General features: G+C 39.4%; 1 protein-coding gene across 1 annotated transcript; it reads right to left on the reverse strand.

Moving 5' to 3' along the window:
• Positions 1-1,290: 1,290 nt before the first annotated feature.
• CRYL1 (crystallin lambda 1) lies at positions 1,291-21,709 on the reverse strand. Its single transcript, XM_060770961.2, is given in 9 exon segments — positions 1,291-1,551; positions 2,835-2,941; positions 4,127-4,232; positions 5,852-6,046; positions 6,720-6,881; positions 11,488-11,614; positions 13,442-13,549; positions 21,547-21,607; positions 21,610-21,709. Coding segments are annotated over 9 exon segments (1,080 nt in total). The 5' UTR covers positions 21,695-21,709; the 3' UTR covers positions 1,291-1,422.
• Between the last annotated feature and the right edge of the window lie 209 nt (positions 21,710-21,918).

Consider the following 21,918-nt stretch of genomic DNA (forward strand, 5'->3'; position numbering starts at 1 on the left):
ATTGTGCATGATTTCAGAACAGAAGCAAATGCATTAGTTGGAAAAAAATAGTTTTTCAAATACAGCAACTGTATTAAGAAAAAGTTTACATTATGGCCATTCTTTAAAAGAAGTTTTTTAAAGTCCAGTATGATATTATTAAAATAGGGAACGTTCTCCTTAATATTGTTAATTTGCTTTTAGCAATATTTTTTGTAGAGATTTTACTATAATGAAGGAAACAATTCTTATCATTAGTAATGATGCCTATTCTGTTGCTTGTGCAATGCAGTTCCTTTTGTTATTTATTTATTTCTTTTTGAAATATATGTTGCTTTTGAGGTGAAAGGTTCCCAAAGCACTATGCAATACATAATAAAAATAGGTTTTTTTTCAAAGCATAATAAAGAGGGCAGCATGAAATATACTACCAGATACAATTATAAAAAAGGTAAAGGTTTCCCCTTGACATTAAGTCTAGTTGAGTCTGACTCTGGGGAGTGGTGCTCATCTCCATTTCTAAGCCAGAGAGCCAGCATTGTCCATAGACACCTCCAAGATCATGTGGCTAGCATGATTGCATGGAGCACCGTTACATTCCTGCTGAAGTGGTACCTATGATCTACTCACATTTGTATGTTTTCAAACTGCTAGGTTGGCAGAAACTGGGGCTAACAATGGGAGCTCACCTCGTCCCACAGATTCAAACTGTCGACCTGCTGGTGAGTGAAAGGTCAGAGGTTTGAATCTGGGGAGAGCATGAATGAGCTCCCTCTGTCAGCTTCAGCTCCCCATGCGGAGAAATGAGTGACCCCTCTGACAAGAATGGTAAAACATCAAAACATGCGGCCATCCCCTTGGTTAAGACATGACGGAAAATTCAGAATAATTCTCTATGTTGCATAAATGTAACAAAGCAAGGTTTTGTCAATATTCTAACACAGTATGGTTCATTCTTCTTGTGAAGCTTACAGATTCCCAATGAGAATCGCCTCCTAGACTCCACCATTCCAACAGTTGTTAGTAAGTCCACATTAAAACCAGGTCAATTGTTTCTTTGCGGAATCCTTAACAAATCTTGTATCATGGTAGCCAGCAATGAGAACACTTTACTTGTGGAAATCAAACATCTTTTAAATTCCAACAGAAATGTGTGCTCATCTTCATACAGCTGCTGGTTAGCACTGAAAACAAGATCTGTCGTTTTATTTTATAAAATAGCATGGCATCATGGCTTTCAATCTCAAAAATGCAGATTCTTTAAACTACACTTAAAACTAGCTTTGAATGCTATTCTGTTTTTTTTTAAAAAAAAATCTGAAACTGAATAAATTGACTACAGATGTTCAGATCAACTGGGCTCTTGTATTCACAATCATGTCTTCCATGATTTAACATCTGCTTGTGGAAGAGCTGCAGCTATTTGAATAACTACCCTAAGATCTAAACATGATTGATACCATCAGACTTAGTTTCCTTTTTTAGATGGGACAGGCGCATAAGGCAGTCATCTCGCCAGTGCCGCCTGGCATTTAAGTGCTCTGGATCAGCTGGTGTTTTTTCAATCATTGCCTGAAATGAAGAGAAAACAGAGTAAGTCACAGAATGGAAAATGACAAGTGGCACCTGCAATATAGCTTTGCAGTAGCCTAAAAGGTGCATCTTTTCTCAAAGTTGTAGCAGATCAGAAAAAAAAGGTTTTGAACCAATGGGGGTCCTCAAACTAAGACCTGAGGGCTGGATACGGCCCTCCAAGGTCATTTACCTGGCCCTCGCTCAGAGTCAAACTAAGTCTGAAATGACTTGCAAGCACACAACAACAACAACCCAATCTCATCAGCCAAAAGCAGGTCCACACTTCCCATTGAAATACTAATAAGTTTATATTTGTTAAAATTGTTCTTCATTTTAATTATTGTCTTGTTTTTAAGTGCTTTTTACACTACAAATAAGATATGTGCAGTGTGCATAGGAATTCATGTTTTTTTCAAATTATAATCTGACCCTCCATCATTTTGAGGAACTGTGACCTGGCCCTCTGTTTAAAAAGTTTGAGGACCCCTGATCTAGAACCTACTCAAATCTAGACCAGTGGTTCCCAACCTGTGGTCCATGGACCACCAGTGGTCCCCAAGAATGAAAATATGATCCATGGCCTAACCAATGGTACACCATTGTCTCAAAACCATGCGGCAATGAGAGCAACTTGTCTTGTGAAACTGTCTTATAGTGCCAAGGCAATGGGGATGTCGGGAGGGGAGAGGCTGACTACCCATGAAAGATTACTACTACCACATCAGCTCTAGATTATTAAATACAGTTTTCTGTGTGCGAGCAGTTGGTGACTATTGGATCAGAAACTAGAACTGATGTGGTCTATCCAATGCAATTCTCTTAATCAGTACCCCAAATAACCAAACCAATGTTGACCAAAAACTAATTCGTAAGCCTTTTGGTACTAATGTTGGAGAGTGGTCCCTGGTCAAAGTGGTCTCTGGTCAAGTGGTCTCTGGTCAAGTTGATGTGGTCTATCCAGTGCAATTTTCTTAATCAGCACCACAAATAACCAAACCAACGTTGACCAAAAACTGATTCGTAAGCTTTTTGGTACTGATGTTAGAGAGTGGTCCCTGGTCAAAAAAAGGTTGCAAACCACTGCTCTAGACCGACTTAACTAAATTTAGAAGTCTTTTAATGAAATTAGCATTCCTTACTCATTAAACTTCTCAAGAAAAACAAATATGAAAATGCTTAAACCCAAAATAGAGATGGCTGCATCCCTAAAATAGGATGCTAATACAAGCGATACATTTTTCTACTTTGTCTGATGTCATAAGACTCCCATGTAAATGTACCTGATTGATCTTCTGTTCTGTTTCCCCTGAGAAATCTGGTATTGGCCCAAAGGTTTTCAAGACATGTATCATGCCCTCACGGTATCTCTCACAATAGTTCAACATTCCTGAAATAGAATTGGAGATATATATTTTTGGTCCGTTCCAAACAAAAAATCCTTCGTATACAAAGAAACACAAAGTTAATCAAATTTCCAAACTGAGAATAAACCTTGCAGATACTCTTAAATCTAATACATATTCCAATATGTTTTTCCTATATGGAAAGTATGTTAAACATTGGTTTCAGCGAAGAACCATAGAATTGAAACGATCTACTTTTCATAGTCAAGGCAAATAAGGAAACTTTCTTCGTGCTTCTGGATCTACAGCTGATGATGGAAGATGTGGAACATACCAAACAGACTGATGACATATCACATGGTGTCACTATCCCCCACCATTCACATGAACAAGGATTGTGGTAATTTACCAATACAGTGAATTATTGCCGCACCACTGCTAGTGCTGTGCACTTGAGACACTTTGTGTGAGTTCCCATGGTTGCACTTCTGGATGAGACATTTAACTCTGCTTTCCCACTGTGCCGCTTTTTAAAAAAAATAATCTGTTAAAGACAGTTTACAATTTTGCATAGCAGAGGTAATTTTTTGTAATGAAATCTTTGACAGAGAGGGGAGAGTGGGAGAGTAGGACAATCCCACTCCTGATATCACTAGTATGCCAACACAGAAGTGCTTGGGGTCGCTGCACCAGGCAGGTTGCAGCACTGTGTTTTTTCCATCAATAGTTGAGGATGGCTTTGTCCAGAGTAGCAACAGATATCTCATGTCATTATGCAATGGGAATTGTCATAAAAGGTAATGATCCTGCTGCTACTATGCTGGTTTGCCACCTTAATGCGATAATATCCTAAAATAGGTCTGGACTGACCTACAAAACTTGAAATCACTATGGGGTTTTTTCTGCTCTCTGCTCAGAAATGCTAAAGTGTACATAATACACAAAATGTGGAAGCTCCTGGTAGGCCTCAATATATGGCTGAAATTCAAAAATCAATTTGATGGGTCTGACCTAATCTTAGGGTCTTTTCCCATGACATTGGTCCTTCAAGTTAAGTGCTAGTCACCTCCAAAGCAAACAATGATGTGTAAAGAACAATAGGACTTTCCAGTCTTCTCCAACATTATCATAACATGTACTGTTAAAATAGTATTCATGATGAATAATATTCATTATGTCATGAACCATGAAAACTCCACATTTAAATCTTAGTAACAAAGGTTACATGCCTTCTGCATTCAGATGCATTGTTTCCAGGGGTCCCATAAAAGCATAGCGCATTCCCAAGCCATCAGACATCACCAGATCCAGATCAGTTGGAGATATTACACCCTCCTGAATGGCAAGAATATTAATTACAAATGCTGCAATCCTATTTTATAAATCCAATTTTTCTTGTGTTTTCTATAATCATCAGGAACAGTCTATTCCTGGCATGGGCAAACTTTGGCCCTCCAGGTGTTTTGGACTTCCAACTCCCCCAATTCCTAATAAGCTGGCAGGGATTTCTGTCAGTTGGAGTCCAAAACACCTGGAGGACTGAAATTTGCGCATGTCTGCTGAACAGCCCTTATACTGAAGGTGAAATCTATTTTCTTATAATGATCAAGTAAATATTATATAATAATTATAATCTGAATCCACTGGTTTATGTTTAAGACTCTAGAGCAGGGGTCCTCAAACTTTTTAAACAGAGGGCCAAGTCACAATCCCTCAAACTGTTGGAGGGCCGGATTATAATTTGAAAAAAAACATGAATGAATTCCTATGGACACTGTACATATCTTATTTGTAGTGCAAAAAACACTTTAAAACAATACAATAATTAAAATGAAGAACAGTTTTTAAAAAAATATAAACTTATTAGTATTTCAATGTAAAGTGTGGGCCTGCTTTTGGCTGATGTGATAGGATTGTTGTTGTTGTGTACTTTCAAGCCGTTTCAGACTTAGGTTGACTCTGAGCGAGGGCCGGGTAAATGGAGGACCGTATCCAGCCCCCGGGCCTTAGTTTGAGGACCCCTGCTCTAGAGCAGCAGAAAAATAAGCTTTCTCCATCTTCTATATGTTATCCCTCCAGGTGATAAATATCCTATCACCTTTCAATCTTTTGTTCTCCAAGGTAAATATATCCAGCTTCCTAAGCCATTTGTCATAATGGCTTGGTTTCCAGAGCCTTCCCCATTTGGGTTACCCTCCTCTGACGAAGGTCCAACTTTTTAATATCTCCCTTGAACTGTGGTGTTCAAATCTGCAGTCAGCATTGCAGATATCTGACCAAGCAGAATATATGAGTATATTACAGTGGTTCTCAACCTGTGGGTCCCCATATGTTTTGGCCTTCAACTCCCAGGGATGAACAGCTGGTAAATTGGCTGGGTGTTCCGAATTGTAGGCCAAAACACCTTGGGATCCACAGGTTTGGAACGACTGATATATTACTTCTTGCATTTGGACAGTATACTTCTGTTGATGCAGTCTAGAATTCTACTGGCTTTTTGGCCACTACATCACACGGTTGACTCATGTTTTACTTGTGATCTGCTTAAGAGCCCTAGATTTGTTTTTGACTTAGCTGCTTTCAAGTCAAATGCTACCAATTCTGTCTTTGTACATTTCATTTTCATTGTCTAAATTTAGTACCATTTCTTTATCCTTCTTGAAATGCATTCTACTCTCCCCTCCCCCTGCCCCAACCTTCCAACCCATTAAGGTAAGGTTGAATCCTGATCCTATTCTCTGAGGTAATAACTATCCCTCCTAATTGGTGTTATCTACAAATTTGATAATTACACCTTCAACTGAATTGTTACAAAAGATGTTGACAAACGATGGGGCCAGGATACCCCACTAGAATGGTAATCTTTGTAATTTGTAAGTTCGGTCAATAAACCAGTTACAATCCAGAGAAGTGGAAGCACAGACAGGTAAACTGAAGAATGAAATCATACATACCCCAACAAGTCTCCATGCCTCACTAATAATCGCATACTGGAGTCTATTCAGTGCAAACCCATCAACCTCTTTTGTCAGTTTAACTGGTGATTGTCCAATCTTCTTCATGAGAGCATAGGTTCTCTCCAATACACAAGGTTCTGTTTCAGGGTGGGGAACCAACTCAACTAAAGGCACATAATATGGTGGATTTACCTAGACATAAATCAGAGAGGGAGAGCACAAAAACATTATGGAGGTATTATGATCAATTTATTTGTCTTAAATCAGTTCTAGAAAAAAGAGAAATAATCTGCTTTGTACCTTATTGTTTATTTATAATACTATCAACATACAGTATGAGTTGTAGTAAATCTCTGTCTGTTGAAACCTACTGGGTGATTCTGAACAAGTCAAATTCTCTTAGCCTCAGAGGAAGGCAGTACTAAGTCCCTACTCTGAATAAATCCTGCTAAATTAACCCCATGATAGGGCTGCTTTAAGACTGCTGTAAGTTGGAAACAACTGTAGGTACAATAGTTTCTCAGCTGGGGTTTGGTTGCAGGATCCCCAGTGAATACCAAAATCTAAAGATTCTCACATCTCATTATATATAATGTCGTCCTTTATATAAAATGACAAAATCAAAGTTTGCTTGTTTGGATTTTTTTCCCTCAAATATTTTCAGGCCATGGTTTATTGAATGTATGGGTGCAGAAGCTGTGGATAAAGAAGGTCAATTGTACCTCTGCATCAGATGGCACCTACTTGAAACCTTTACACAGAATAATATAAGAATCCGACTTAAGACATATAAGATGACCATTCATTTTGACAACATAATACTGCTGAGAATTCAAAACATTCTCAAGATGCTTAGTGTACTTACAGGATGTGCAACTATACACTGCTTGACATGCTTCAGCCCAGTGAACAATTTTGTTGGCAGAAGAGTGGAAGTTGAACTGCTTAGAACGACATCATTACTGACAATAAGGTCTAACTGGCCAAAAATCTTCTTTTTTAGTTCTACATTTTCTGGTGTACATTCCTGGAATATAAAAGGATCAAAAAGCTAAAAGCACACTACATCATCCTATAGCCCAACTCATTGGTCCATTATATGCAGAAGATAATGATGGAAAAGAGCTATAACATTTTTATTAAAACTGTCAGTATCATTTCCTACTGCATGTTATGCACCTAAAATGTTATATGGAGGTTCTTGAGCTTATATTCTTTGAAATTAGTCGAATAACTGACAAATCAAAACAATGATCCCAGAATGGTTTTACTGAATATATTTGTACCAGGTTCTGCTTGGTAGAGCATTTCTAGGAAAGGCAGTAGTCTTACTAAGGAGTCCAAACTGAAGCAAGAAGGTCATTAGGGAGCTGTGGAGAAATGTCAACATAATTTTCTTTACTCTCTTGGTATCCTCTATGACAGTGGTTCTCAACCTTTCTAATGCAGTGACCCCCAAATAAAGTTCCTCGTGTTGTGGTGACCCCCAACTATATTTTAGTTGCTACTTCATAAATAATTTTGCTACTCTTATGAATTCTAATACAAAAATCTAATATGCAAGATGTATTTTCATTGTTACAAATTGAACATAATTAAAGCATAGTGATTAATCACAAAAACAATATGTTTAGGGGAGTATGGATAATTGATGATGGGATTTGCGGTACCTTCTACCAATTCAGCTCTGACTTCCACAGACCACTGAGATCCCCCGTGAATTACAGACCTGGACCAAACTTTGCACATAGAACTCCTATGACAAGGCATGTAGCTGGGGGGGAGGGGGGGCTTGAGGGGCTTCAGCCTCCCCGCCCCCGAAATTCTCATGGTGGTTCGCGAAAAGGCCTTACTGGTGCATTATTTAAACTGTTATGTTTATTCATATCATACTCAATATATCCCATATGCATGGGGGTATTGGGGTAATGATACAAAAGGTTTGCTAGGCTAGACCCTCTTTCACTCAGACTCAGCCCCATATAGTCCTCTCCCATCCAAAAGCATTCTGAACTCATGCAGCCATGCAATGCACTCAAACATGGCACAGAGAATTCCCATGGTGAACAGAAAATACTGGAGATAACTGTGGTACATAGACCTTGGCATTTTGGAACTGCTGGGATATATAGTCCTCTCCCATCCAAAAGCATTCTGAACTCATGCAGCCATGCAATGCACTCAAACATGGCACAGAGAATTCCCATGGTGAACAGAAAATGCTGGAGATAACTGGTACATAGACCTTGGCATTTTGGAACTGCTGAGATATATAGTCCTCTCCCATCCAAAAGCATTCTGAACTCATGCAGCCATGCAATGCACTCAAACATGGCACAGAGAATTCCCTCCCCTCATCATAGACAGATGGCCAGGCACGAGGACTGCATGAAGAGTTTTACTCACATTGCGGCCTAAACAAAGGGTGAGTCTTCTTCCCCCATTCCTTTGCCTCCAAAGCTCCTCCTCCTGACCACCCACATTTCTGTGGGAAGAGCAAGAGGAGGAGCCTTCCAGGAGTGCCATGTGGCTGTGTCCGGGAGTCGGCAGCCATTTTGGAGAGGGCGGGGCCAGCCAAGGCACCTTGGCGACCCCCAGAATATGGCCTAACGACCCCCCCAGGGGTTGCAACCCCCAGGTTGAGAACCGCTGCTCTATGAAGTGGGGATCAATCTGTTGACTTCATGTGAACAGGCTACATCTCCTATCAGCCCTAGAAAGCACAGCCAATGAAGAAGGAAAAATGGGATAGCCATCCAACAATATCTGAAGTGTGAGAAATTTCCCAACTCTAAGAACATGTCCCTTGCCTATTATTATTATTATTATTATTATACACATATTAAAACTGATTTCCATATAATACATATTAAAATATACAAACAATAATAATACTTTTCTGCAATGGATTGCTCCTCCTGCCACCCCAGAATGAACCTTCATGTAAGTACGATTTCTCCTTTTGACAATATGGCAGGCAAGCCCTGTTAAGTACAAGAGACCTCTTTGATTGTCCAGTTTAGGCAACTGGAGTTAAAAAGAGCATGATATGCATGATCAGTTTTTAATGCAACCCATTGGATGAAGAAGGCAGGTGAGACAAATAAAGGCAAGGTCCACCTTTTCCCAATTTGTGGGGGTTGCGGTGACTCTGAAGAGGAAGGAACAACAAAGAGCAAGGCCTTGCTTTGGCATGTGATAGTATATAACAAGAGTTATACCAGTTATAGAAAGTAAATAAGAATTTTGTTGCTGCCACAATGGATTGGATGAAATACTTGGGGAAATTGTGAGAAAGATTCACCTGCTTCCCCAGTCCTAGCAAGATTTCACATAGACTGATGTATGTGCAAGAATGAGGAGGAGAGAGCTGCATATATTTGAAATAATCTTTTGAACACCTATTTTAAGCACAAATCTTTTTTTAATTCAAAATGAATCTTTGAAGAAATCAATTTACTATCATTTCTAACCATAATGAGACTAGGTATGCTTCCTACTAAATTTTACTCTGGTTATCCAATTTGTTTTCTTTTGATGTTAATAAAGTTAGTCTAGGCTACAGAAAAGATTCACTTTACTAACTAAGCAGTTAAATTTTACGAAATAACCCAGGGCTTTGAATAGGGATGGTGAAAAAATAACTTTAAAAGGCAAAGTCCAAAAAGATGACAATGCAAGACAGTGTGTTTTCTCATCCAACTGGATGATTAACAGTGTATTTTGTAGAAATCAGTGTGCACAACAGTCATATTTGAATGAGAACTCTAAGGTTCTTTTTTGCAAAGATTATTGTTATTGTGTTGTTGAAGGCTTTCATGGCCAGAATCACTGAGTTGCTGTGGAGTTTTCTGGGCTGTATGGCCATGCTACAGAAGCATTCTCTCCTGACGTTTCGCCCACATCTATGGCAGGCATCCTCAGGCAACTCATTACTGTTATTTCTAATGGCTACTATAATTACAGACCTCTTATATCAAGTGGCTAACTTCTTAATTATTGAGAGTAAGGTATCCTTGAAGTAACTGGCTTGACTTTGAAGGAGGTAGGGGTGGCCACGACCAACAGGGAGCTCTGGCATGGTTGGTTCATGAAGTTACAAAGAGTCGGAAGCAACTGAACAAACAAACAACAACAAAATGTTTCAAATAACAAGCCTTTTAAATGTCAATCATTTGTTCACAGCATTGAAGTTTCTAAACTGTTTACAAAGGTAGCCCTATACAGAGTGCATCAAAAGATATTTGTTGCCACAGCCAGATCTAACTTCTCAAGGAATGAGCACAGCTGGTTCACTAATTTAAACTGTGGAAATGTACTCCTGGCCACAGCCAATGCTCAGATCAAAGTCCAGGAGTACCCTCAAGTTATAGACTTGAAGTTTGAGAGGGAATCCCATCCAACATGTTTAAATTGTTATTCCCTAATCTTCTTTCAACTGGCAAGAGACACTTCTGTCTAGTTTGGAATAAACTTGAATTGTTGACCTTCATCACCCTCATCTAGTCCATTACTGAAAGCGGTCACTGTCATGGCCAGTAGCTTGCCTAGTTTGGATGTGACAAGGGGTAGAGGAGATTCTTTCAGTATTTTCAGCAAGCTGACCTCTTCCTCAAAGAAAGCATCACAAGTTTTTGGGATTATCAAAAACTTACTGAAGGCTTACTGAAATGAGCAGCAACTGAGATCAAATGATAAAAGGGGTCTGGATAGCTCTTTGGCAGCAGATAATGTTGCCCTCTTGCCCTGAATTCTCAACTCTGACCTTGGTTCTTATAATCCTGTTCTGGACCTTGTTGCATCCTGAATCCATGACTGATTTCTGGACTGACTTCCTGTCTTGATTTATGGATTTGGAATTCAGTTTGCATTCCTGACTATCTGGCTTGACTTCAGAACTCTTGAATTCTTGGTCACAATGACAAAGCCAAAAAGGTTTATATATATATATATATAGAGAGAGAGAGAGAGAGAGAGAGAGAGAGATTCAGTTTCCCAGCCCCCACCAAAAAAAGTCAGCTGTGTGCTTCTCCCTAAATGAATCATCTTGCAGGGGCAGAGGAGCTGCATCTAAAAGGACCGAAGGAACATGCTAACTTGAGAACCACTTGTCACCATCTTTGAAAAATCTTGGCGAATGTATGAAGTGCCAGAAAACTGCAAACAAGAAGACTACCTGGAAATTCTACATTGAGCAGAGATTGGACGTAATGGCTTCTTTCCTTGCTGTTTCGTTCCAAACATCTATGGGTGCTCAAGTCTATACAGTGGAATAGTGCAACTGTCGCTCTTATTAGATTGTGCTTCTGACATTCTCTCAGGTATTGGTAAGATTTTAATGTCTTCTTGAAGGTATTTTTAAAACACATTTTAAAATGTATGCATTCTTTTGTAAGTGTATACTCTTCCCATGTGATTTTCCTATTGAAATACTGAGTTTACTGCTGAAAAGACGTCTAGGCACTTTTTCAAATAGTTACATTTTTCTTTGTGAACGGTGTCATATACTTGAGAAAAGCATAGATTTTGAGGTCTAAATGCAGTAGAGCCCATGTTTATGCTTCCAAATTGCATAGTTGTATACATAAAAGGAAACGTTGATCCGCCTCTAAAATGTGCATGCATGAGCTCACCTGAATGTGAATGGCACCATCTACTGCTGACTTTAAATCTGTGCATCCAGTAATGAGAGACTGTTGCTGGTCAGCATTCAGTGAACCTTTCAGCATTCCTGTCTTTTCAAGTTGCTTGAGTTGTTTGCTAGTAAAGACAAAAGAAGGGACATATTAACCATTTTCATTTATAGAAAGTTATGGAGTTGGTCGCACACAATTGTCTATTCCCAGCACGGAGCTGTCTAAACGTTTTTTGAAGACATACAAGGACATCCCATAGCCTCTCCAGGAAATTGGCTCCGTTGCCAAATAGTTCTGGCTGACAAGATGTCCCTTCTAATGTTTGATCAAAAATTACTCTCTTAACTTAAAACTATTTGACCTAGTTCTACCTTCTGAGTAGAAGAGAACAAGCCTGCACCTCTCTTTTACATTTGTCTCTGTTGAATTTCACTGTATTAATATCAGTCAGTTTTCCAGTTTATCAAGCTCCTTTTGAATGTTGTTCCTATCTTCCAATTAGATTGCTAACCCTTCTATCACCCAAAGGTTTGATAGGCATCCCCTCTACCATTTCATTGAAATAATAATAATAATAATAATAATAATAATAATAATAATAATAACAATAACAAATAGAAAATGACATCCACAGTATTATCAACATTTACTAAATCAAACAAAATATATAAGATTAGTTTGGCAGGATTCGTTCTTGACAAACCCATACTGGCTCTTACTAATTACTGCATTATTATCCAGATACTTGCAGGTGGGGCTGCTGTATAATCTGTTTTGATATTTTTCCTGGTTAGGCTGATTGGCCTGTAGCTCCTGGGTCATCATTGTCTTAATCATCATCTTCTTCTTACTCTTCTCTGATTTTTAAAAAGTGAGACAGTGTTCTGACACCTCCCCCTTTCTTTCATTTGAATTTTTATAAGCTTTGGAACACCTCAGAAATATAAAGATAATGTAAATCTGATGGGACATAATTCTGCATAAATGTTATATAAGTTTAAGTATAAAATCCATCAATATAGGCAGTTGCCTACCTCTTTTCTAGTCTTGTTGTTCTTGTGTATGTGTAGAACCTTCAGCTTAAGAATAGCTGATTTCATTCGGGATTTTGACAGGATACTCAGAGGTGGTTGGCCATTGCTTTCCTCTGATATATAGTTTACAACACTGAGTATTCACTGGCTGACTTTCATCCAAATATTAATGAGGTTTGAGCCTTGAGCCTGAATTTGAATGAGAGAAGACTGAATTTGCTGCCTTTGGACTATTTAAGCCTCACTTTGCAATTCTTATCTTTCGTGTTAATTAATACCAGGAGGCATCTGAATATGGCCTGATTATGGCTAAACTAAAACAGGTGTGGAGGATAATTAGTCCTGAAAATCCAAGTATCTAGGAATTGCCAACAAGTCAGTTAACTGTGTTTCTATCATAGTAACAAGCCTACTTGAAATGCAAACTTAAGACAACTGTGTTGTTCACACGGTAATACATTTGCAAAGCTAACTCAACTAGAATCACCCGTGCATAGGAAACTCCTACATGAAATAGGAATGTTAAACTGTCCTCAGATTACAGAGGAAGGGTCCCAAAGGTCCCATTAAATTTCATGATGCTACTTCAGCTACTGTTTTAAGAGGCTAAATGGAGCATGACTAAAATTGCAGAATTTGGGGAAGGTGTTTTTGAATTTCATGCTACTGCTAACTTTCTTTTCAGATTTTTCCTCCCATCACTACCAGATAGCCTGAATTTGTACTAAGACACTCACTGAATGTTTGCCGTTGTGCTCCACCCTGTGTCCTCTTCGGGGTGAGAAGGGCAGAATATAAATGTTTTAAATAAATTTCTTATTCATCTTGTTTAAAATTGGACACTAAACTAAACACTTGTATAATAAAAGAGATGTTATAACAGCTTCCCTGTGTTGCAAGGGAGGCAAGTGACTTACCTAATATTTTCCAAGGCTTTTGCTACCTGCTCTTGCACAATATCATAAAGCTTGACCTGGAAGCCACCTGAGGCAAAAACCATGGCCCAGCTGCATCCGATGAGTCCACTATTGAGAAAATTAAAAGAGGAGGCACTTAGCGCACGCATTTTGTTATTGTTACCAAGAGCAGTCAAATAAAGCAACTGATTAAGATTAGTACTATGCTTTACTAGTTGAACTTTTAATTAAAGACAGTAATCCTGACACAGCCACTTAGCCATTTAAACTAGGTAATTCCTTATGAATTAACCATCAATTTGCTCATGTTCTGGAATATGTCTCTGGTATTTCTTTTCCAGATCTTTGAAAACAGATTGGATTTCCAATTGCTGGAGCCAAACAAGGATTAACAAGACTATTTGTAGTGAAGGAATTAGTCACGGAGTCAGAGTGAAAACACTGGATAATATTGACTTTTCACAGAGAACCATGAAAGTATTTCCTTGCCAAGAAGGTTTGGAAATTTTTTAAAATTATTATTTACATATTTATACTCTCAACCCCAAAGTAGACTCAAGGCGACTTTACACACTATTCAATATGTCAAAAACAAATACAATTAAAATGAACATTTAAATTAAGATTAAAATTAATAAACATTAAAACAACTAAAACATTACATCCATTATTAAGACCACACAATCCACAACTGTAATCCAGGGCCATTCCAATTGCACATATTCAATATCCTTCTATTGCACTTCTATGAAGGTTTGATCCCAAAACCATGTTTTCACTTTCCTTCTGAAGGCCAGGAAGGAGGAGCTGATCTAGTATCAGCAGTGGGGCCACCCTGTCTCTCGTCCCCACCAGTCATGCCTGCGAAGGAAGTGGGACCAAAAGCAGGACCTCCTCTGACAATCTTAATCTATGAGGTGGTTCATAGGGGGAGATGCGTTCAGACAGGTAAGCTGTGCCTGAACCTCTAGTGTTCATAGGCCATTTCTGGTCATGAGCCTTATATGTTTGTGAATGATAACAAGCTTTGTGTGCTGTGTAACATTCATATAAACCAGTGCAATGCTGGATAAATTGCATTCATATACATTAAGAGAACATGACTCCAGTTCTGTACATTTACATATTATATGAGCAGAGTCTAAATCACATCTGTAGTGATGGAATTTGTCAATATTTCTATCAAGTCAACTTAGGAAGCATTCGATTTTTGTGCAGTGTGGCTCAACATATATGTAACAAATAATTCTAATTGTTCTTTCTTGGATTAGGTACTTGTTTGAGGCAGAAAGAAACTTATTGGTCTTTATACACTTTTGGTGCAAAAATCAATATGAGGCAAGTTAATATTGAATGTTAAAAAGTAAACATGTTAGATAAATATACTTTAGGATATATATATATATATATATATATATATATATATATATATATTCCAGAGAGGTTAGACTTTACATCGAGAGTCAGTGTGGGGTATATAAAGATGAAAAGCAATGTTAAAACACCGAATGAATGAACCTGAGATAGTCATTCTCTCAACCTCAGAGGAAAGCAGAGGAAAACATCCTCTGAATAAATCTGGCCAAGAAAACCCTGTGATAATGCCTTAGGGTCACCATGAATTGGAAATGACTCGAAGGCACACAATGATACTTTAATGTATTGTCCAAGGCTTTCACAGCTGGAATCACTGGAGTGTTGTGTGGTTTCTGGGCTGTATTCTAGCAGCATTTTCTCCTGACATTTCACCTGCATTTGTGGCTAGCATCTTTAGAGGATCCTCTGAAGATGCCAGTCACAGATGCAGGCAAAATGTCAGGGGGAAATGCTGCTAGAACACGGAATTAGGTCCTGAGCATGTACTTATGTGAATTTTTCTGAATTAGATCTTTTGTTTGAGGCTGTGAACTACTGATGAGCTGCTTTGTCTGCCTTTCCAGCAGGCCCGTAGCCAGGATTTCGTTTCGGGGGGGGCTAAAAAAATTTTCAGGGGGGGTTTCGGGGGGGGCTGAGTTTCGGGGGGGCTGAGTCTGAGTGAAAGAGGGTCTAGCCTAGCAAACCTTTTGTATCATTACCCCAATATCCCCATGCATATGGGATATATTGAGCATGGTGATCAGATCATGATATGAATAAACATAACAGTTTAAATAATGCACCAGTAAGGCCTTTTCGCGAACCACCATGAGAATTTCGGGGGGGGGGGGGGCTGAAGCCCCCCGAGCCCCCCCCCCCCCCCCCCCCCCCCCCCCGGCTACATGCCTGCTTTCCAGCATTTCTTTTCAAAGAAAATATGCTTGGGTTGAGAGTTACATTGAACAAAGCAACTCTGCAAACAAGTTGATGAAGAAGAGAGAAAACTGTCAAATCACCTTTGTACTTCTGTAACTTTGACCTTGTTTCCTAGACCTGCTATGCTGCACATGGCCAAAATTAGTGTCACCGAGTTTGCCTGCTGCAAGGTACATGTCTGCTATTCATCAAATCTGAACATTGAGATACAATCCTATTGGTACCAAACTAAAACCTCGGTATGAAATAACGTTTCCACTCATTTTAACAGATTTGCTTAATAAATTATCCACGGTCTACCGATATGTGTGGATACTTCCACCTTGTATTATTACAACAGATTATACATTTCTATATCTCCATATACTGTCTTCAGAAGATTATTCATCCACTCTTTCATTTTTACACATTTTGTTGTGTCACAGTCTGAAGCTGACATAAATTTAACTGGCATTGTTATCTCCTGATTTACACAAGATATCCAACACAAATATTTACTGTGCCACAAAAATTAAGCCAACAATCAACTTTTTTCTGGACCTAACAGCTTTATTAAATGAAAGAGTCAGTGAATGACTGGAAGGCTGCAAAATAATTCTGAAAAGAGACAAAAGGAGTTAATTCAAGTTAATGGTTGTTGAAAGTTGTAGCTGACACCATGGATTATGGAAGTCACTGAAATTCATATGTGACAGGTTATTATATCAACATAAAGCTATTCAGGAGCCCCCGGTGGCGCAGTGAGTTAAAGTGCAGAGCTGCTGACGTTGTTGACCGAACGGTCACCAGTTCGAATCTGGGGAGTGGCGTGAACTTCCGCTGTTAGCCCCAGCTTCTGCCAACCTAGCAGTTCGAAAACATGCAAATGTGAGTAGATCAATCGGTACCGCTCTGGTGGGAAGGTAATGGCGCTCCATGCAGTCATGCCAGCCACATGACATTGGAGGTGTCTACAGACAACGCTGGCTCTTCGGCTAAGAAATGGAGATGAGCACCACACCCCAGAGTCAGACACGACTGGACTTAATGTCAGGGGACAACCTTTACCTTTTTTAAAGCTATTCAGTAGCCAGACAGTCTGTACAATACCTGTATTGAATTTCAATGTATGTATGTGTCATCAGATACAATAACCTATTTTTATGATTATTCTCTAGCAGAGAAATTTGAGAAGTTTTTCAAAAGTATAATTACTTTCATAGTCTTAAATATTTCTTACCTAGCAAAGGCTGTAATAAAGCAAAACACATTTAACCTAATAGCCAAAGATACATTTCTTGACACAAAATAACATATGTCTAAAAGGGAAGTTATAATATACAAATAAAAGTTAATGATTCTTGGTAAGATAGAAGGCAATAAGAAAAATGAAAGACCATTCCAGTCTATTATTACTCGGTTCCTCGATTCCATAGGCCAGATGATATTGCCTTCAATTTGTAAGCAAACAGACTTCTTCAGTTCTTATTCTAGCTCTCTTCAGAAAGAAAAGAAACGTGTAGAAAAAAGGATAGGAAGTTTCCAGAGTTTGGAGGGAGGGGAATTAATTGGTAATTCAAATTCTAATAATAATAAATAATTTTATTTGCTGCTGCCTCTCCTCACAACTCAAGGTGGGGCACAATAAAGCAAAAACACATATCAAAATACATAGTGGAAAGATTAAAACATGATACCAGTCAAATGCAAATTCACAGTTCAAAATTGGGTAGACTTGCTGGAAGAGATCTGTTCTAAAACCTGAGATCCTACAATCCACACTTGCAAAACCCCCATGAAGTGCAAAAACTGTGGGGGGGGGGGGGGGACCAAAGTCCATTTTTCACCTGAGAGAAAACCTCTCTAGATCTTTCTGCCAGATGTTGACCACAGACTTGTGCCAGAAATACCTAAGGAGACATTAATCTAATCTGCAGAAGAGAAATTTGCAGTTGTAGAGGGTCAACTATAAGTTGTGCCAAAGGAAAAAAATACATTCTCTTTTCCCATACTGAATAGCAATCTAATACTGAGATTTCTTTAAAGTGTCATTCAAGTCCAAGTCATGACTTTAACATGATTTGTGTGCTTCATTGGATTGAGAGCAAAAGCCCCTTTTCTAAGGATCTCAAGATGATCCTCTAAACCAGGGATGGGCTAGTCTAGTTTACTAATGCACCTGAAGGGACACGGCTGACCATACACTATGGGCAGGCTGACATGCAGTATACTGGAGCACTCTGGTCCAGCAAGCACCACTGAACAGACAAAGCCAAAAATTGATGTGTGAAAGTACATCAAAACTTTTAAAAAACTGGTATTGGGATGTGGGCATGTGTTTGCAGATCATGAAGAGACAGGGCATCCAGGAAATAAAGTGACATAGGGTGCATCTACACTGCAGAATTCATGCAGTTTGCTACCACTCTAGTTGCAATGACTCAATGCTAGAGAATCATGGGAGTTTTAGTTTGCTGAGGCAACAGCACTCTTTGGCGGAGAATTACTAAAGACCTTGTAAAAGGACAACTCCCAAGATTCTATAGCAGTGAATCACAGCAGCTAAAGCCATGTCAAAGTACATTAATTATACAGATGCACCTGCGGATAGAATTAATAATGATCTATTAACATACATTCACAACAAACAAGCTAATAGCAGAGGATTAATTTCAACTCTTTTTATAAGCAAGAACTTGGATCATTTACTCCCCCTATATGTTTTGCAGATCCCAATGTCTACCAATATACAAGTAGCCTCAGGAAACCATGAATTGTTATCTCTGACTGCCTCTCTCTATCTAAGCAAAATCACACAGTCAGTGACACATTCTGGAACTCTTGACAAGGAAACCGAGAAAGAAATATTGTGAAAAAAATCTAGCAGGGAGATTGAAGGAAGCTGTGTAAAGTCCAGGAAGTATGTACATTGCTGACTAAGCTGGAAAATGTACTTCATTTGAACTGCATGCATTCTAGAACTAGAAAAACAAGGTTCCTTTATCAATACTGTTAACACCTCAGTCCAAACCCATTAATTTCTTAAACACAAATTTGCCACATATCAAGTTTTCTTTGAACATGATGTAAGACTTAATGAGGGCATGCTGTGATATCTCAATAAAATGGTTAAGCTACATTGGCCATTGGGGGAGGGGGGGGTCACAGTGCAGATAAAGCACAATCTAAATTTAATATTCTGTTTCAGGATATCATTTATTTAAAACATATTAACACTATATCTAGACACTACAGGAATAAAGTGTCTAGATCCAGGGAAGTAATGCTACCCCTCTATTCTGCCTTGGTCAGACCAACCTAGAATACTGTATCCAATTCTGGGTACCGTATTTGATAAGCTGGAATGTGTCCAATATATGAGGGGAAGTCACAGGGAGAGGGGAACAAGCTTTTTTCTGCTGCCCAGGAGACTAGGATATGGAACAATGGTTTCAAACTACAGGAAAGGAGATTCCACCTGAACATTTGGAAGAACTTTGTAACTGTGAGAGCTGTTCAGTAGTGGAACTCTCTGTCCCGGACTATGGTGAAGGCTCCTTCTTTAGAGGCTTTTAAACAGAAGTTGAAGGCCATCTGTCAGGGGTGCTTTGAATGCAATTTTCCTGCTTTTTGGTTGGACTGGATGGGCCATGAAGTCTTTTCCATCTCTATGATTCTATGATAATATATATACTGCATTTTGCCTAGCCAGAAACCTACATACAGAAGATTCAGATCTGGTATATGCAACACCAAGCAACAATTCAACTTAGAATTTAAAAAAATCATAACATCCAACACCTGGCTTCTCCTTAAGACATCTCCACCATTCCTTGTTTTTTAAACCATCTCACACCTGACAAAGATTTCCGGAGACTTGCTGGCTTTCCTAATAGTAGTATGAAAGCCAATGTGGTGTCATAGTTGGAGTTTTGAACTTTGAGTATAGGAACCTAAGGTACAAATCCCTATCCAGCCATAGAAAGCCACTGAGTGACTTCGGGTGTGCCATGCCCTCTCAGACAGTGGCAAATCTCTGGATAAACCTTGCCAAGAAAACCTTGGCATAAAGTAAAGTTGGCATAACACAGATCCATATCTTTATATTGATCTGAGTTTCTTTCGGGGAGAGGGGGTGGGATATAAACAACTCTTATTATTTATTGAGTAATGCCTTTATTGTGCTTTTAAGTCAGCATAATGAAGGCATTACTCAATAAAGCTATTACTCAAACATGTTCTTTGAATTGTTAACTACTTGTTATCTTAATATTGAACTTCAGATGAGCAAATGTACTGAGGCAATTCCTTGCAGCAGGGTTACTAATGGTACACAGGCCACCCTAGCTCTATTGTATCTCAATGGAATTGAAAATAAATAATACCTTCAGTGCATTAAGTTTACAAAAAAAATCCATGAATTTAAAGCCACAGCTACTTCATCTCAACATGCTATAACAATTCAAAACGGTTGAATTCATCACAGCTTACCACATTCTAGCACTGACAGCTTTGCTGAGTGACCTTTGTTCTGTGCCTGCTGAAGTGTTCAGGTTCCTGAAAATTGAATCTTTTCCTAGTTGGTGTTCCCACTGGAGGCACAGCTTGACCTTGCCATCCGCATACCTCCAGCCAATGATGCACGACAGAGCACAGCCCCCAATAACCCTCGCCAAACATCACATGGCAATACAAAAGCCACATGCTCTGAACGGTTCACACCTTTACAGAGGGAAGCCATAGCAGACACAATGTCCATGCACCTTCATTCGAAGACTCTGACAGGGATGAAATAGCCAATCAGAACTATATAAACAGAAGACTAGGAAAGACACATTTTAAAATAATTTTATCCTGATCGTTTTATACACCATAACCTCTATAAATTAAATCTTACTTTGAGCAGCAGTCTCACCTAGTGCAGGTGTGGGCAAACTTTGGCCCTCCAGATGTTTTGGACTTCAAGTCCCACAATTTCTAACAGCCAGTAGGCTGTTAGGAATTGTGGGAGTTGAAGTCCAAAATACCTGGAGGGCCCATGTTTGCCCACGCCTGCACTAGAGTGTTTTATGAACATAGTTTCTGTCTCCAGAACATCAAATCTGTTTTCCGTCCCATACCTTTAGAAATCCCCTGTACTGATTAAACCTTTTTAAAACAAAAACCAAGCAGTTTAGCTAAGTGTTCTATTCACACGAAGAAAAGATTATTCATTTATCCCCACACCTCAGTGCCAGTGCCAATGTCAACAAGTTGTGTTGTTGTGGCTTAGGCACAGAAAGAAAGCACATAGGTTTCCAGATTCCAAGCCTTTCTGATTTCCCCCTCTGGGATGCTTCAGTGCCAATGCCAACAAGTTGTGTTGTTGTGATTTAGGGACAGAAAGATAATGGCTTGGCTTCCAGATTCCAAGCTTTTCTGATTTTCCTCTCTGGGATGCTTCAGTGCCAATATCAACAAATTGTTGTGGTTTAGGCACAGAAAAATAATAGCTTGGCTTCCAGATTCCAAACTTTTCTGATTTTCCCCTCTGGGATGCTTCAGTGCCAATGTTAACAAATTGTGATGTTGTTGGTTAGGCACAAAAAAGATAGTAGACTGGCTTCCAGATTCCAAACTTTTCTCATTTTCCCCTTTGGGATGCTTCAGTGCCAATGTCAACAAGGAGTCTTGTTGTAGCTCAGGCACAGAAAGGTAGATAGTAGATTGGCTTCCAGATTCCCCTCTTGTGATGCTTGTCACCCTCTTCTTTGAGGAAGGGCTTTTCTACTTCCTCCTCCTCCTCTTCCTAAGCACCATCAGGAGACACTCAGGTGCGTCAAGGAATACTTTACCTGCCAATAATGACCACCCGTCCATCTCGCGTGGGGTCCATGCTGCTGTGCCCGAAGGAGAACTGAGGACGCGCTGGGCCCGCCTCCTTTTTATAGGAAACGTCGGCTCCCCACCCCCCACCCTCAAAGATGTCACAGCTTCTCCCATTGGTTCCAAGAAGAAAGGGCCGCTCCTATTGGCTCCCCGAATGTCCACCACAGCCGTTAGGTGGACGTTGGGGTTCGAATTAAACAATGGGGGAGGGGCGCTCCTCAGCCAGTGGCCCCTCAGGATGCCTTCTCCCTGGTTACATGAGGAAGAATGCCTGAGGGCAGGAAAGGAACTCACACAGACCTTTCCGCCCTCAGGCTTTCTTGCGTGTGTGTATGTAA

Source organism: Anolis sagrei, chromosome 3 (assembly GCF_037176765.1).
Source record: "Anolis sagrei isolate rAnoSag1 chromosome 3, rAnoSag1.mat, whole genome shotgun sequence".
Lineage (NCBI taxonomy): Eukaryota > Metazoa > Chordata > Lepidosauria > Squamata > Dactyloidae > Anolis > Anolis sagrei.